A 17,754-nucleotide genomic window follows, 5' to 3' on the forward strand; every position below is an offset into this window, starting at 1 on the left:
GAGATGGAGTTTTGCTCTTGTTGCCCAGGCTGGAGTGCAGTGGTGCAATCTCGGCTCACCGCAACCTCCGCTTCCTGGGTTCAAGTGATTCTCCTGCCTCAGCCTTCCGAATAGCTGGGATTATAGGCATGTACCACCATGCCCGGCTAATTTTGTATTTTTAGTAGAGATGGGGTTTCTCCGTGTTGGTCAGTCTGGTCTCGAATTCCCGACCTCAGGTGATCCACCTGCCTCGGCCTCCCAAAGTGCTGGGATTACAGGCGTGAGCCACTGCACCCAGCCAGCATTTTCATTTATTTTTTTCTTTTTTTAAAATTTTCCTCTCTAACCCAGTTCAATAACTTTTTTTTTTTTGACACAATGTCTCCCTCTGTTGCCTAGGATGGAGTAAGTGGTGTGATCAAGGCTCATCACTGAAGCTTCGACCTCCCAGGCTGAGATGATCCTTCTGCCTCAGCCTCCAGAGTAGCTGGGGACTGACTACAGGCACATGCCAGGAGGCTTGGCTAATTTTTTTCTTTCTTTTTTTTTTTTGAGACAGAGTTTCACTCCGTTGCCCATGCTGGAGTGCAGTAGTGTGATCTCGGCTCACTGCAACCTCTGCCTCCTGGATTCAAGCAATTCTCCTCCCTTAGCCTCCCAAGTAGCTGGGATTACAGGCATGCACCACCACACCCGGCGAATTTTGTATTTTCAGTAGAGACAGGGTTTGGCCGGGTGCGGTGGCTCACGCTTGTAATCCCAGTAGTTTGGTAGGCTAAGGTGGGCAGATCATCTGAGGTTAGGAGTTCGAGACCAGCCTGGCCAACAAGATGAAACCCTGTCTCTACTAAACATACAAAAATTAGCTGGGTGTGGTGGTGCATTCCTGTAATTCCAGCTACTAGGGAGGCTGAGGCAGCGGAGTTGGTTGAACCCGGGAGGCGGAGGTTGCAGTGAGCCAAGATTGCGCCACTGCACTCCAGCCTGGGTGACAGAGCAAAACTCCATCTCAAAAAAAAAAAAAAAGTTGAGACATGGTTTCACCATGTTGGCCAGGCTCGTCTCAAACTCTTGACTTCAGTTGATCTACCTGCTTTGGCCTTCCAAAGTGCTGGGGTTACAGGTGTGAGCCACTGCACCTGGCCTATTTTTTTTTTTTTAAAGTGGTCATGAGATCTTGTTATGTTGCCCAAGCTGTAGTTGAACTCCCCAGCTCAAGTGTTTTCCCATGTTGGCCCCCTAAAGCTAGGATTACAGGTGTGAGCCACAGCATCTGGCCTCCCCAGCACTTTTAATAGTGCTTGAGGTCGGGTGTGGTGGCTCACACCTGTAATCCCAGCAGTTTAGGAGGCTGAGCGGACAGATCACCTGAGGTCGGGAGTTTGAGACCAGCCTGACCAATGTGGTAAAACCCCGTCTCTACTAAAAATACAAAATTAGCCTGGCGTGGTGGTGCATGCCTGTAATCCCAGCTACTTGGGAGGCTGAGGCAGGAGTACCGCTTGAACCTGGGAGAAGGAGGAGGTTGCAGTGAGCTGAGATCATGCCATTGCACTCCAGCTTGGGCATCAAGAGTGAAACTTAGTCTTAAAAAAAAAAAGAAAAAAAAGTTTAAATAGAAAACAGTCCAGCTGTATGGTATTCCTTACATCAGACCCATAATTTGTGTGTCATCTTGCCATTAAAAATGTCTTCTTTGGATGTTTTGAAGTAAAATGATTTTGGAAAATATTTTAACTGAATTCTTACTGAGATGAAGTGTGGGAATTTATTTTGCAAGGAAAACTGTGGATGGTCTTGATAGAACAGTTACTGATAACGTTTTCTGATTTAAATCGTAGAGTCAGAAAAGCTGAGTAAGATGAGTTCTCTCCTGGAACGGCTCCATGCAAAATTTAACCAAAATAGACCCTGGAGTGAAACCATTAAGCTTGTGCGTCAAGTCATGGTAAGGATTGTGTTGAAGTGCGTAAAGTGTTTTGCTTAGATAATTATTCTTAATACGCTAAGCTCCCCACGTAGATGTGTTCATACTATCTTCATAAAACATCTGAATACATGGTGGTTTTAACTTTAGGAGTCTATTGTATCTATACTGCAGGTTGAATATCCCTTATCTGAAGTGCTTGCGACCAGAAGTGTTTTAGATTTTGGATTGTTTTGGATTTTGGAATATTTGCAAATATATAATGAGATATCTTGGGGATGGGACCCAAGTCTAAACACAGAATTTATTTATGTTTCATAAACAATTATAGATATAGCCTGAAGGTAATTTTAGACAATGTATTTAATAATATATTTAATACTTTTGTGTGTGAAACTAAGTTTTTTTTTTTTTTTTTTGAGACGGAGTTTCACTCTTGTTGCCCAGGCTGGAGTGTAATAGCCCGATCTCGGCTCACTGCAACCTCTGTCTCCCAGGTTCAAGTGATTCTTCTGCCTCAGCCTCCCGAATAGCTGGGATTACAGGCATGCGCCACCATGCCGTAGAGACGGGGTTTCTCCCTGTTGGTCAGGCTGGTCTTGAACTCCTGACCTCAGGTGATCCACCTGCCTTGGCCTCCCAAAGTGCTGGGATTACAGGCGTGAGCCACTGCTCCCAGCTGTTTTGACTGCATTTTGACCATGACCCTGTTATGTGAGGTCAGGTGTGAAATCCTTGGTGGCATCATTGTGAATGCTAAAAAGGTTTTGGATTTTGGAGCATTTCAGATTTTTGATTTTCAGATTAGGTATGCCCAGCCTGTACTAGTAGAGTTTTTGATTCATTCTTTTTTTTGAGGCCAGGTCTTACTTTGTCATCCAGGCTCAAGTGCAGTGGCATGATCATGGCTCACTGCAGCTTCGACTTCCCAGGCTCAGGTGGTTCTCCCACCTCAGCCTCCTAGTATCTGGAACAACAGGTGCATGTAACCACATCTGGCTAGTTTTTTTTTTTTTTTTTTTTTTTTGAGATGGAGTCTTGCTCTGTGGCCAGGCTGGAGTGCAATGGTGCGATCTCGGCTCACTGCAACCTCCGCTTCTCGGGTTCAAGTGATTCACCTGCCTCAACCTCCCGAGTAGCTGGGACTACAGGCGCACGCCACCACGCCCGGCTAATTTTTTGTATTTTAGTAGAGATGGGGTTTCACCATGTTGGTCAGGATGGTTTCCATCTCCTGACCTCGTGATCTGCCTCCCAAAGTGCTGGGATTACAGGCATGAGCCACTATGCCTGGCTGCCCAGCTAGTTTTTTATATTTTTTGTAGAAATCTTTTCTTTTTTTTTTTTTTTTTTTTTTGAGATGGAGTCTCGCTCTGTCACCCAGGCTGGAGTGCAGTGGTGGGATCTCGGCTCACTGTAAGCTCTGCCTCCCGGGTTCATGCTATTCTCCTGCCTCAGCCTCCCGAGTAGCTGGGACTACAGGCTCCTGCCACTATGCCTGGCTAATTTTTTGTATTTTTAGTAGAGACGGGGTTTCACCGTGTTAGCCAGGATGGTCTCGATCTCCTGACCTCGTGATCCACCCGTCTCGGCCTCTCAAAGTGCTGGGATTACAGGTGTAGCCACCGCGCTCAGCCAGAAATAGGTTTTTACTATGTGGCCCAGGCTGGTCTCAAACTCGTGGGCTCAAGTGATCCACCCACTTTGGCCTCCCAAAGTGTTATGATTACAGTGTGAGCCACCGTGCCTGGCAGATTCATTTTTTTTTTTTTTTTTTTTTTTTTTTTTTAAAGACGGAATCTCCATCTATTGCCCAGGCTGGAGTGCAGTGGCGGGATCTCAGCTCACTGCATCCTCCGCCTTCTGGGTTCAAGCAATTCTTCTGCCCCAGCCTCCTGAGTAGCTGGTATTACAGGCACCCGCCACTATGCCTGGCTAATTTTTGTATTTTTAGTAGAGATGGGGTTTCACCATATTAGCCAGGCTGGTCTTGAACTCCTGACCTTGTGATCCACCTGGCTCAGCCTCCCAAAGTGCTGTGATTACGGGTGTGAGCCCCTGTGCCTGGCCCAGGTTGTCATTTTTATTCCTTAAGGCAACCAAATTCTAGCTTGAAATATGTTCTGTAAATGATACTGTCATTAGAGAGACATTGTGAGATAGAAGGATTCCAGGTGGCTAATAAGGCCGTCTCTTTGGGTACCACTATCTTGGTTTGGTCACCATGACTTTCCTTGTCTACTTCTCAGTTTTGCAGATTCAGAAACCTAATTTTATTGGTACATCAAGGTTTTATAGAGTTTTCATGGCTGGGCGCAGTGGTTCACACCTGTAATCCCAGCACCTTGGGAGGCTGAGTCGGGTCGATCACCTGAGGTCAAGAGTTCGAGACCAGCCTGACCAACAAGGTGAAATCCTGTCTCTACTAAAAAGACAAAATTAGCCGGGCGTAGTGGTAGGCGCCTGTAGTCCCAGCTACTCGGGAGGCTGAGACAGGAGAACCGCTTGAACCCAGGAGGTGGAGGTTGCAGTGAGCGGAGATCACGCTACTGCACTCCAGTCTGGGCATCGGAGCGAGACTCCATCTCAAAAAAAAAAGAGTTTTCAACAACTGACTTACTATATGCTTATTTATTAATTTATGACAAAACGTTTAGTTTTCCAGTTTTCATAATACTGGTATTCATTGACCAGTGCACCTCTTCTCCTGTCAAGAATCAGGAGATTTCAGATTATTAATAAATTACTTTGTTTTGTAAGGGAGAATTAGAGCAGTGAGATAGATTTATTTGCAACACGGAAAAGCCTGGAAAACTATCCTTATACCAGAAAACTTCACGTTTTTAGGGACTGGAATGTTTTTCAGAGAGAAACTTCTTCACTGGATAGGGTTAGGAAAACTAGGCTAAGTTTTGTTTGTTTGTTTGTTTGTTTTGTTTTGTTTGAGATGGAGTCTCACTCTGCCACCAAGGTTGGAGTGCAATGGCGTGATCTTGGCTCACTGCAACCTCTGCATCCCCGGTTCAAGCGATTCTCCTGCCTCAGCCTCCTGAGTAGCTGGGACTACAGGCGCATACCACCACACCTGGCTAATTTTTGTATTTTTAGTAGAGATGGGGTTTCACTATGTTGGCCAGGCTGGTCTCGAACTCCTGACCTCATGATCTGCCTGCCTTGGCCTCCCGAAGTGCTGGGATTACAGGCGTGAGCCACTGCACCTGGCCTCAAGCTAGGCTAAGTTTTTTGTTCTTTGGAAGTAAGTCCCTTTTCTGGACTACATGTTCTGTTTCTTTTCTTTTTCTTTTTTTTTTTGAGACAGAGTCTCGCTCTGTCACCAGGCTGGAGTGCAGTGGTGTGATCTCAGCTCACTGCAACCTCCGCCTCCTGGGTTCAAGCGATTCTCCTGCCTCAGCCTGCTGAGTAGCTGGGACTATAGGCGTGCACCATCACACCCAGATAATTTTTGTATTTTTAGTAGAGACGGGGTTTCACCATTTTGGCCAGGATGGTCTCAATCTCTTGACCTCATGATCCGCCCGTCTTGACCTCCGAAAGTGCTGGGATTACAGGCGTGAGCCACCATGCCCAGCCTATATGTTCTGTTTTTTAGAGTCAATCTCATTTTCTTAAAATTTGATTGTGTTTCTCAGATTACATGCAAATCATCTTGTTAAATTTGTACACTACCAAATCTCCTGAGCCATCTTATTTAACTGTTTATATCTTAGCATATAGTCACTTCCACAGGAGGCAGATCTCATGTATTACATTTTGATTCTTCCTAATATTTCTGTAAATGTTTTCTTGTTTTAGATGTGGAAATACAACGTTTTCTTTTTTAGTTTTTGACTAAATAGAAACAGGAGCTCTCTCTCTTGCCTTGGCTGGTCTTGAACTCCTGGACTCAGTGATTATTCAGCTTTGGCCTCTCAGTGTGCTAGAATTACAGGCACAAGCCATGTGCCTGGCTGAGGAATACCTTTTTCTACACTCGTATATATGGATTTTTCTTCCTTTGGATAGATGGACAGAGTAACACTTGTAGACCAGTGTTACTCTATATAGTCTACAAAGTCTGTAGACTATGTTGAGTCTATAGACTGCCTGCAATATTACTACTAGGATAATGTGTATGTTTACCTAAAACACTGTTGGCCTGGTTAATTTTCACCTCAAATGTTTTCCCACTTGACACAGGAGAAGAGGGTTGTGATGAGTTCTGGAGGGCATCAACATTTGGTCAGCTGTTTGGAGACACTGCAGAAGGCTCTCAAAGGTTTGTGAACACTTTTGAAATATGCTGATTTCACAAAACCCCCAGTTCAAGAAGGACCATTTTATACTTAAACTAGAAGTAAAAAATTGAGGTGGTCAACTTTATATATTAGATATTGCTCTTGCATTCATTTATGGAGTTGGAATGAGCTTTTTGCTAAAGTTTGAAACACTTATTTTTGATCCTGTTTTGGAGGCTGATAGAGATTTAAAAGATGAATGATGAAGGGTAATATAAGATACCTGGGGAGGCTGGGTGCGGTGGCTCACTCCTGTAATCCCAGCACTTTGGGAGGCTGAGGTGGGCGGATCACAAGGTCAGGAGTTTGAGACCAGCTTGGCCAACATGGTGAAACCCTGTCTGTACTAAAAATACAAAAATTAGCTGGGCGTGGTGGTGGGCACCTATAATCCCAGCTTCTCGGGAGGCTGAGGCAGGAGAACAGTGTGACGTGGGGAGGCTGAGGTTGCAGTGAGCCAAAATCACGCCATTGCACTCCAGCCTGGGCGACAGGGCAAGACTTGTCTCAAAAAAAAAAAATAAAATAAAAATAAAATGCTTGGGAAAAGTTTTTTTTTTTTCTTCACGTTTATTTCTGATTAATCTCGATAAGAAGATGGACTTTTTTTTTTTTTTTTTTTTTTTTGAGACGGAGTTTTGCTCTTGTTGCCCTGGCTGGAGTGCAGTGGTGGAATCTCGGCTCACCACAACCTCTGCCTCCTGGGTTCAGGTGATTCTCCTGCCTCAGCCTCCCAAGTAGCTGGGATTACAGGCATGTGCCACCACGCCCGGCTAATTTTGTATTTTTAGTAGAGACAGGGTTTTCTATGTTGGTCAGGCTGGTCTTGATCTCTCGACCTCAGGTGATCCGCCCGCCTTGGCCTCCCAAAGTGCTGGGATCACAGGCGTGAGCCACTGCACCTCACGACGATTTTTTTTTTTTTGAAACGGAGTCTCACTCCGTCACCTAGGCTGGAGTGCAGTGGCACAATCTTGGCTCACTGCAACCTCCGCCTCCCGGGTTCAAGCGATTCTCCTGGCTCAGCCTCCCAAGCAGCTGGGACTACAGGTGCGTCCCACCACGCCTGGCTAATGTTTTGTATTTTTAGTAGAGATGGGGTTTCACCGTGTTAGCCAGGATGGTATCCATCTCCTGACCTCCTGATCCACCCGCCTCGGCCTCCCAAATTGCTGGGATTACAGGCGTGAGCTACCATGCCTATCCAGAAGATGGACATTTTAACTCTTTTAAAAAGATTTTTATGGTGTTTATGGAGCAAATTTCCAGGAAAGCAAATGTAAAATATAACTCATGCGCTTGATTATTCATGCTTATAATGACTAATTCTATTTTTGGGGAATAATGAAAGTAAAAACAGATTTTACTTTGATCCACCAGAAATGAACCTAATTCAGCTGAGGTTTTTTTTTTTTTTTTTTCTGGAGACAGTGTCTCACCCTGTTGTCCAGGCTGGAGTGCAGTGGCGGGATCTCTGCTCACTGCAACCTCTGTTTCCCAGATTCAAGTGATTCTTCTGCCTCAGCCTCCTGAGTAACTGGGATTACAGGTGACCATTACCACGCTCGGCTAATTTTTGGGTTTTTTTTTGTTGTTGTTGTTGAGACAGAGTCTTGCTCTGTTGCCCAGGCTGGAGTGCAGTGGTGCAATCTCAGCTCACTGCAAGCTCCGCCTCCCAGGTTCACGCCATTCTCCTGCCTCAGCCTCCCGAGCAGCTGGGACTACAGGCGCCCACCACCACGCCCGGCTAATTTTTTGTATTTTTAGTAGAGACGGGTTTTCACCGTGTTAGCCAGGATGGTCTCGATCTCCTGACCTTGTGATCCACCTGCCTTGGCCTCCCAAAGTGCTGGGATTACAGGCTTGAGCCACAGCGCCCAGCAATTTTTGGATTTTTAGTACAGATGGGGTTTTGCCATGTTGGCCAGGGTGGTCTTGGACTCCGGACCTCAGGTGATCTGCCTGCCTTGGCCTCCCAAAGTGTTGGGATTACAGGCGTGAGCCACTTTGCCCGGTCTCAGCTGAGTATTATCTTCTTTACCTTTTTTCTTTTCTTTTTTTTTTTCTTTGAGACAGAGTGTCGCTCTGTCACCCAGGCTGGAGTGCAGTGGCACGATCTCTGCTCACTGCAGCCACCGCCCCCCGCCCTGTGTTGAGGCCATTCTCTTGCCTCAGCCTCCCGAGAAGCTGGGATTATAGGCGTGCACCACCATGCCCGGCTAACTTTTGCATTTTTATTAGAGACAGGATTTCACCATGTTGGTCAGGCTGGTCTTGAACCCCTGACCTTGTGATCCACCCGCCTCGGCCTCCGAAAGTGCTAGGATTACAGGCGTCAGCCACTGCACCAGGCCTTTTTTTCTGTTTTAATTGTGGTAAAATATAGGTAACATAAAATTTACCATTTTCTCTGTTTCTAAGTGTATAGCTCAGTAGCATTAAGTACATTTATATTATTGTATAATCATCACCACTGTCCATCTGTAAAACTTCACTCATCTTCCCAAGCTTACATTCTGTAATGTCCCATTCCCGCCTTCCCCCAGTCTCTGGCAGCCACCATTCTGCTTCCTGTCTTTATGAATTTGACTACTCTGTATACCTGATATAAGTGGAATCATATAATATTTGTCCTTTTGTGACTGGCTTATTTCACTTAACGTAATGTCTTCAAGGTTCATCTATTTTGAAGCATTTGTTAGAATTTCTTTCTTTTTTAAGGTTGAAAAGTACTCCTCTTTATGTATATATATTTCATTTATCCATTCATCTGCTAGTGGACACTTGGATTGTTTTAACCTTTTGACTGTTGTGATTAATGGTGTTGTTAATGTCGAGGTTTTTTTATGTTAGTTTTAATGTTAATCTTCCTTATTCTATCATTAGCAGATAAATGTGTCTTAAGTTAAAGGCAGTTTGTCCCACATAAGGAGTAATGAAAACAGGAGAGGAGAAAGGTTCAGTAATTTTTCAAATAGATCTTTTTTTTTGACCTTTAGTACTGCATAGGCCACAGCTAACCTTTATCAATGAACTTTATGCAAATTACAAGCATTTGAACTACTGAATATGTTTATGGTTTTGGAAGGATGAATCTTTCTGTCTTCAAAGAATATCATTTAAGTCATTTGGAGCATTCTTTTGACTTACTTTTTTCATCCTTTTATAGTAACATCTTTACCAGCAATGACTGATCGTTTGGAGTCCATAGCAAGACAGAATGGGTAAGTAGTCTTTCTGTAGGCAGAAATGTTTAACTTAGTGTTAACTTTGGGTGGCTTTATTTATGTGTCTTCTATTAATTTTTGTTTTGATTTGTTCCTGCTAGACTGGGCTCTCATCTCAGTGCCAGTGGCACTGAATGTTACATCACGTCAGATATGTTCTATGTGGAAGTGCAGTTAGATCCTGCAGGACAGCTTTGTGATGTAAAAGTGGCTCACCATGGGGAGAATCCTGTGGTATGTGTTGTTGATATTTCACTGGAATCTGTGGGGTTTACTTAGGGACATTCATTTTAAAATTAATTGTTGGGGTTTAAATAGCTTGCGTTTAGGTTTTTTCATGAGCCACTGTAGAGATGATGTGATGGACTACAAAATCAACAGCTATAGAATGGGATTTAGAAAACATGGGTCCCATCTCTGACATCATCCAAAGGCTTTGACAAGTGGAAACACCATAGGAACCCTTTTCCCTTTCTCTTTCCTTTCTTTCCTTTCTTTTCTTTCTTTCTTTCTTTTCTTTCCTTTCTTTCCTTTCTCTTCTTTTCTTTGCTTTTCCTTTTCTTTTCTTTTTTCTTCTCTTCTCTTTTCTTTTCTTTTCTTTTCGAGGCAGAGTCTCATTCTGTCGCCTGGAGTGCAGTGGCATGATCTTGGCTCACTGTAATCTCTGCCTCCTGGATTCAAGCGATTCTCCTGCCTCAGTCTCCCAAGTAGCTGGGATTACAGGTGTGTGCCACCATGCCTGGCTAATTTTTGTATTTTTAGTGGAGACGGGATTTCTCTATGTTGGCCAGGCTGGTCTCCAGCTCCTGACCTCAAGTGATCCACATGCCTCAGCCTCCCAAAGTGTTGGGATTACAGGCGTGAGCCACTGCACCGGCAGGAACCCTTTTCATTTCATATCAACAAACATGAGCCGCAATTGAACAATAGGTGCTGGGGATACAGAAATAAATGACTCGGGGTTCCTACCCTCAAAGAGATTATAATCAAGAACAGATGATCTGAAAAATTATGTAATAGAGATGAATATAAAATCTGTGTAACCAGACAATTTGATATGAATTCCACGTATGGCATTAGAGTTCCTAATGTTTTAAACAAGCTACTGAAAGTTGATTCCTTTAAAAACTATTTCATATGCTTTGACTTTAAATTTCTCACCCTATGGTTCACCAAGTAGGAAGAAGATACTTTTTAATATTTTAGTATGAGGACCATCTGTAGTTTTAATGGTTTTGTTGTAAAACATGTGCTATAGAAAAAGAGAAAGGCTTTTGATATCTTCAAAGTTGCTAAAGTAGTTTCAGTGTTTTAACATAATTTCTTTGATTTCAGAGCTGTCCGGAGCTTGTACAGCAGCTAAGGTGAGCAAATACGATTTATATTCCTTGATATTGATAGTGCTATTCTTTACAGCTGGGTTTTAAGACTGGTCATAAGTTATTCTCCTCAGGAACAAGTTTATTTTCTTGGGCAAAGATTTTTAAGAGTCTATACTTAATCACATCCTGAATTGACATAGCATAGCTTTTCACCCTACTCTATCCCAGGGTTTTTTTGTTTTTGTTTTTGTTTTGAGATGGAGTCTTGCTCTATTGCTCAGGCTGGAGTGCAGTGGCGTGATCTCAGCTCACTGCAAACTCTGCCTCCTGGGTTCAAGTGATTTTCCTGCCTCAGCCTCCGGAGCGGCTGGGACTGCATGTGTGTGCCACCATGCCCGGCTAATTTTTGTATTTTTAATAGAGACTAGGTGGCTGGGTGCGGTGGCTCACGCCTGTAATCCCAGCACTTTGAGAGGCTGAAGCAGGTGGATCCACGAGGTCAGGAGTTCAAGACCAGCCTGGCCAAGATGGTGAAACCCCATCTCTATTAAAAATATAAAATTTAGGCTGACACCTGTAATCCCAGCACTTTGGGAGGCTGAGGCAGGTGGATCATGAGGTCAGGAGATCGAGACCATCCTGGCTAACACGGTGAAACCCCATCTCTACTAACAAAAAAAAAATACAAAAAATTAACTGGGTGTGGTGGCAGGCGTCTGTGGTCCCAGCTACTTGGGAGGCTGAGGCAGGAGACTGGCATGAACCCGGGAGGCGGAGCTTGCAGTGAGCCGAGATCTCGCCACTGCACTCCAGCCTGGGCGACACAGTGAGATGCCATCTCAAAAAAAAAAAAAAAAAAAGAAAAAAAATTAGCCAGGCATGGTGGTGAGTACCTGTAATCCCAGCTACTTGGGAGGCTGAGGCAGAAAATTGCCTGAACCTGGGAGGCAGAGGTTGCAGTGAGCCGAGATCATGCCACTGCACTCCAGCCTGGGTGACAGAGCGAGACTCCATCTCAGAAAAAAAAAAAAAAATAGAGACGAGGTTTTGCCACGTTGGCCAGGCTGATCTCGAATTCCTGACCTCACATCTCCCAAAGTGCTGAAATTACAGTTGTGAAAGCCACCATGCTGGGCCCTTTTCTTTTCTTTTTTCTTTTTTTTTTTTTAAGACAGAGTTTTGTTCTTGTTACCCATTCTGGAGTATAATGGTGTGGTCTCGGCTCACTGAGCACCTGGCCCCTTTTTTGTTTTTTTATTTTTATTTTTTGTTTTTTTTTTTTTTGGTGAGATGGAGATTTACTCTTGTTGCCCAGGCTGGAGTGCAATGGCGTGATCTTGGCTCACCACATCCTCTGCCTCACAGATTCAAGCGATTCTGCCTCAGCCTCCCGAGTAGCTGGGATTACAGGCATGTGCCACCATGCCCTGCTAATTTTGTATTTTCAGTAAAGACAGGGTTTCACCATGTTACCCAGGCTGATCTCGAACTCCTGACCTCAGGTGATCCGCCCACCTCGGCCTCCCAAAGTGCTGGGATTACGGGCGTGAGCCACTGCACCCAGCCTATTTTTATTTAATTATTATTATTATTTTTTGAGATGGAGTCTCGCACTGTCGCCCAGGCTGGAGTGCAGTGGCGGTCTCGGCTCACTGCAAGCTCCGCCTCCTGGGTTCACACCATTCTCTTGCCTCAGCCTCCTGAGTAGCTGGGACTACAGGCGCCCGCCACCATGCCTGGCTAATTTTTTGTATTTTTAGTAGAGATGGGGTTTCACTGTGTTAACCAGGATGGTCTCGATCTCCTGACCTCGTGATCCACCCGCCTCGGCCTCCCAAAGTGCTAGGATTATAGGCGTGAGCCACTGCGCCCGCCCCTGTTTCTTTAAGTTTTAATTTTTTTTTCTTATTTTGCCTCAGATTCCCAACAGAAAGATATCCCAGGGTCTCTTAAACTTGGTCCTAATGACAATTTGGATTGGAAAATTCTTTGCTCCTGGGTGGCCTGGTGCATTCTATTATGTTTAATAGCATCCCTGGCCTCTTCATTAGTTGCCAGTAATATCTCCTTAGTTGTTACAACCATGTCCCCTGGGGCGCAAAATCACCCCTGGTTGGGAATTGCTGATCTAGGTTTAGGAATTCCATATAGCTGGGGGCCGTGGCTCATGCCTATAATCCCAACAATTTGGGAGGTCAAAGTGGGCAGATCACTTGAGGCCAGGAGTTCAAGACCAGCCTACCTAGCCTGGTGAAACCCCGTTTCTACAAAAAATACAAAAATTAGCTGAATGTGAGGCCGGGCACGATGGCTCATGCCTGTAATCCCAGCACTTTGGGAGGCCGAGGCAGGCAGATCACCTGAAGTCGGGAGTTCGAGACTAGCCTGACCAACACGGAGAAACCCTGTCTCTACTAAAAATACAAAATTAGCCGTGCGTGGTGGCACATGCTTGTAATCCCAGCTACTTGGGAGGCTGAGGCAGGACAATCGCTTGAACCCGGGAGGCAGAGGTTGTGGTGAGCCAAGATCGTGCCATTACAGTCCAGCCCGGGCAACAAGAACAAAACTCTGTCTCAAAAAAAAAAAAAAAAAAAAAAGTGGCTGAGCGTAGTGGTTCACACGTGTAATCCCAGCTACTCGGGAGGCTGAGGCAGAAGATGGCTTGAGCCTGGGAGGTGGAGGTTGCAGTGAGCTGGGATCACATCACTGCATTCCAGCCTGAGTGATGGAGCGAGACTGTCTCAAAAAAAAAAATAAATAAAGAATTATGTGTGGAACAAAATAAATAGAAGGTAATCATTGAATCAGAGAAGGCTTGATAATTGAGTATAATACCATGAAAATAACTTTTTTGCTTTGATTTTGGGAAAAATTGTTTCATTTAGAAGGTATATGTGTGTTACAGTAAAAGTGCTAGGCTTGAAGATAGTTGCTTTTAGCAGATAGTGGATTTTTTCACTTTTAATTGAGTGGAAATTTCTGTACTTAAATTTAAACTCAGAATTAAGACTTTTGGGGAATTTAAGGAAGTTATTACATACACTTTGTTTTGAGCATAGCGAAGTTCTCAGGCACCACATGAGGATATCTTAGAGTGTTCACATTGAGGAAATAAGTTGTGTATGTGTGTGTGTAAAAGCGTTTTTTTTTTTTTTGAGATGGAGTCTCGCTCTGTCGCCCAGGCTGGAGTGCAGTGGTGTGATCTCTGCTCACTGCAAGCTCTGCCTCCCGGGTTCACGCCATTTTCCTGCCTCAGCCTCCCAAGTAGCTGGGACTACAGGCACCTGCCACCACGCCCGGATAATTTTTGTATTTTTAGTAGAGATGGGGTTTCATCGTGTTAGCCAAGATGGTCTCGATCTCCTGACCTCGTGATCTGCCCGCCTCGGCCCCCCAAAGTGCTGAGATTACAGGCATGAGCCACCGCGCCCGGCCTTTTTTTTGAGATGGTGTCTCACTCTGTTGCCCAGGCTGGAGTACAGGGGCACAATCTAGGCTCACTGCAACCTCCCCCTCCCGGGTTCAAGCGATTTTCCTGCCTTAGCCTCCTGAGTAGCTGGGATTACAGGTACCTGCCATTATGCCCGGCTAATTTTTGTAGTATCCGGGCATGAGTGAATCCTTATGTGTACTAAAAATACAAAAAATTAGCCGGGTGTGGTGGTGCTCATCTGTAATTCCAGCTACACAGGAGGCTGAGGCTGGAGAATCGCGTGAACTCAGGAGGCGGAAGTTGTAGTGAGCTGAGATCGCGCCATTGCCATGGGACTCCAGCCTGGACGACAGAGTGAGACTCTGTCTCATAAAAGAAAAAGAGAAAAAAAGAAATAATGTTGACTTTTACCTGATACTACCATTTAGTATAGATGGTAATATTAAGGTAAAGAATATATTTTGCTGCTACTCGTTTCTTTTTACTGTCTTAATAGCACTGTTGACTGTAAGTGCTTAGTAAATGCTCACCAAATGTCTGCTCAAGTGTCTGACATTGTCATGGCAGTTTAGCTTTCCAGAGAGCTTTTTTTTCAAGTTTGAAAAAAGATATCAAGAGTTGAATTGTGGAGATGTATTGGATTCCTAAACCTATCCACAAAAGCCCATTTGTCCGACAATCGAAGCCTGAATATTGGGTCCTAGAAAGCCAGAGGTCATGGTAGTAGTTTATTTTTTCTAGGGTATATCTGATCATAGCAATATTTTCTAATGGGTAGTTTGCCTCGAGAGTACCCACTACCTTTTCTCTGGGTCTCCATCTCTGTCCCAGTATTTGTTTTCCCTCTCATCTTTGCTCTCATGTTGCTGTATACCCACAAGTGTTGTGTCTTCCCAATTTATTTTCTTTTTTTGAGACAGAGTCTTGCTCTGTCGCCCAGGCTGGAGTGCAGTGGCGAGATCTCGGCTCACTGCAAGCTCCGCCTCCTGGGTTCACGCTGTTCTCCTGCCTCAGCCTCCTGAGTAGCTGGGACTACGGGTACCCGCCACCACACTCGGCTAATTTTTTTTTGTTTTTTTGTTTTTTTTTTGAGACGGAGTCTCGCTCTGTCGCCCAGGCTGGAGTGCAGTGGCGCAATCTCTGCTCACTGCAAGCTCCGCCTCCCGGGTTCACGCCATTCTCCTGCCTCAGCCTCTCTGAGTAGCTGGGACTACAGGCGCCCACCACGACGCCCGGCTAATTTTTTGTATTTTTAGTAAAGACGGGGTTTCACTGTGGTCTCGATCTCCTGACCTCGCCCGCCTCGGCCTCCCAAAGTGCTGGGATTACAAGCTTGAGCCACTGCGCCCGTTTTTTTTTTGTATTTTTAGTAGAGACGGGGTTTCACCGTGTTAGCCAGATGGTCTCGATCTCCTAACCTCACGATCCACCCACCTCGGCCTCCCAAAGTGCTGGGATTACAGGCGTGAGCCACCGTGCCCAGCCCTTCCCAATTTATTTTCTTCTTATTATCTGTGCAATCAAAAGTTTTATTTTTGTTGACATCCAAATTCAATTATATATTTGGAAGAAAGGAGCTGGGTGTGGTGGTGCACACCTGTTGTTGAAGGTGAGAGGTTGAAGTGAGAGCATTGCTTAAGTCCTGGAGTTAGAGTCTGGCCTGGGCAACATTGGGAAACCCCGTCTCTATAAAAACATTAATAAAAAGGGAAAAGAAAGGAAAGTTGTTAATGATTGATTTAAATCAGGTTTCATTACTTGGGAGTTAATAAAACACCTGGTAAAGAGGTTTTGCCCACCTTCCTTTTAACTTTCACACTGCTTATTAGCACCTTCTCCAGGGAAAGTGGAGCAGAGAGACAAAGGAAAATATTTTCTTTTCTTTTGCTGCTTTTCATTGATGCTAGAAAACTTTTGAGGAAAACGGTTAAAGCTGATTATTAAAATCAGTTTTATATAGCTGTGATTTTTGGCACTTTGTTGTAAGATTAAGTAGTAATTTTATGTTTTATTTTCCTCTCTTTCCCCTCTTCCCTGAACTCCTTATAGGGAAAAAAATTTTGATGAATTTTCTAAGCACCTTAAGGGCCTTGTTAATCTGTATAACCTTCCAGGGGACAAGTAAGTATTTTTAATATTTTTGCTTTTGTTTGTAAAAATCAGTATAAATCTATAAGCCACCTTATGCCTAGAAATTTGCCAACTCTTCTGCTATTTGTCACTCCTAGTTTCTACTTACACTGCAATCTGTAGCTCAGCTTCCAACATTAGGCCTTTTAAAGATATTTTCAATAGGCAGTGCCTGATTAATCGATCATAATGCTGGAAGACAGAATATAATCTTTGAGATGTCCAACATTCCAATTTCCAGGCTGAAAGGAATTAGTTGTTGTGGAACTGGCTTTAATTCTATTTTTAACCTACCTGGGATTCTATTAATGTATTTGGCTTTTTAAAACAGAGATAAAAATAAGCTTTGAAGTGCTAAAAATAGGCTTTAATAGTAGTGAAGCCAGTCAAAGTGGCTCATGCCTCTAATCCCAGCACATTGGGAGGCCAAGACATGAAGATTTCTTGAGCTCAGGAGATCAATACCAGCCTGGGCAACATAATGAGACCCTGTCTCTAGCAGAAAGACAACAACAGGTTAGATGGGTGGTGATGAGTGCCTGTAGTCCCAGCTACTTGGGAGGCTAAGGTGGGAGGATCACTTCAAACTAGTAGTTTGAGGGTGCAGTGAGCAGTGATTGTGTCACTGTGCTCCAGCCTGGTTGACAGAGCGAGATGCTGTCTCAAAAAAAAAAAAAAAAAAAAAAAAAAAAAAAAATTTATATATACATATATATATATATGTAGTAACAAAAAAAATTTTATTTTAAGCTGGATACAGTGGCCCACGCCTTTAATCCTGGCACTTTGGGAGGCTGAGGTGGGTGGACCACCTGAGGTCCAGTCAAGAATTAATGTTTTAAAATTTTTTTTTTTTTCTTTTTTTTAATACGATTGTCGCTCTGTCACCCAGGCTGGAGTGCAGTGGCATAACCTCAGCTCACTGCAGCCTCCACCTCCCGGGTTCAAGCAGTTCTCCTGCCTCAGCCTTCCGAGTAGCTGGGATTACAGGTATGCGCCACCATGCCCGGCTAATTACTATTTTTTTTTTTTTTTGAGATGGAATCTTGCTCTCTCGCCTAGGCTGCAGTGCAGTGGTGCCATCTCGGCTCACTGCAACCTCCGCCTCCTGGGTTCAAGCGATTCTCCTGCCTCAGCCTCCCGAGTAGCTGGGATTAAAGGCGCCCGCCACCAACCTGGCTAAGTTTTGCATTTTTAGTAGAGGTGGGGTTTTACCATCTTGGCCAGCCTGGTCTCGAACTCCTGACCTCAGGTGATCCACCCACCTTGGCTTCCCAAAGGGCTGGGATTACAGGCGTGAGCCACCATGCCTGGCCAGTTTTTTTTTTTGGTTTTTGTTTGTTTTTTTGTTTTTTTGTTTTTTGAGACAGAGTCTCGCTCTGCCACCAGGCTGGAATGCAATGGCACGATCTCGGCTCACTGCAACCTCCACCTC

The 17,754-nt window shown here is 44.5% G+C and overlaps 1 protein-coding gene across 4 annotated transcripts in view; it reads left to right on the top strand.

The window, feature by feature from the left end:
* Positions 1–17,754, top strand: part of MED1 (mediator complex subunit 1) — a 50,234-nt gene that overhangs the window by 2,356 nt on the left and 30,124 nt on the right. For 3 of the 4 annotated variants that reach the window (XR_004028976.1, XM_030808086.1, XM_003278306.4), the window contains exons 2-7: positions 1,824–1,930; positions 6,107–6,185; positions 9,374–9,428; positions 9,533–9,665; positions 10,767–10,795; positions 16,239–16,310. Coding sequence is in view for 2 of the 4 variants with exons in the window: in XM_030808086.1 (XP_030663946.1) it covers positions 1,824–1,930; positions 6,107–6,185; positions 9,374–9,428; positions 9,533–9,665; positions 10,767–10,795; positions 16,239–16,310 (475 nt within the window). In the remaining 2 variants the exon portion in view is untranslated. The remainder of the gene's footprint in view (positions 1–1,823; positions 1,931–6,106; positions 6,186–9,373; positions 9,429–9,532; positions 9,666–10,766; positions 10,796–16,238; positions 16,311–17,754) is intronic. The other variant, XM_030808087.1, reaches the window with a different exon arrangement.

Source organism: Nomascus leucogenys, unplaced genomic scaffold, assembly GCF_006542625.1.
Source record: "Nomascus leucogenys isolate Asia unplaced genomic scaffold, Asia_NLE_v1 Super-Scaffold_285, whole genome shotgun sequence".
NCBI classification, from domain to species: domain Eukaryota; kingdom Metazoa; phylum Chordata; class Mammalia; order Primates; family Hylobatidae; genus Nomascus; species Nomascus leucogenys.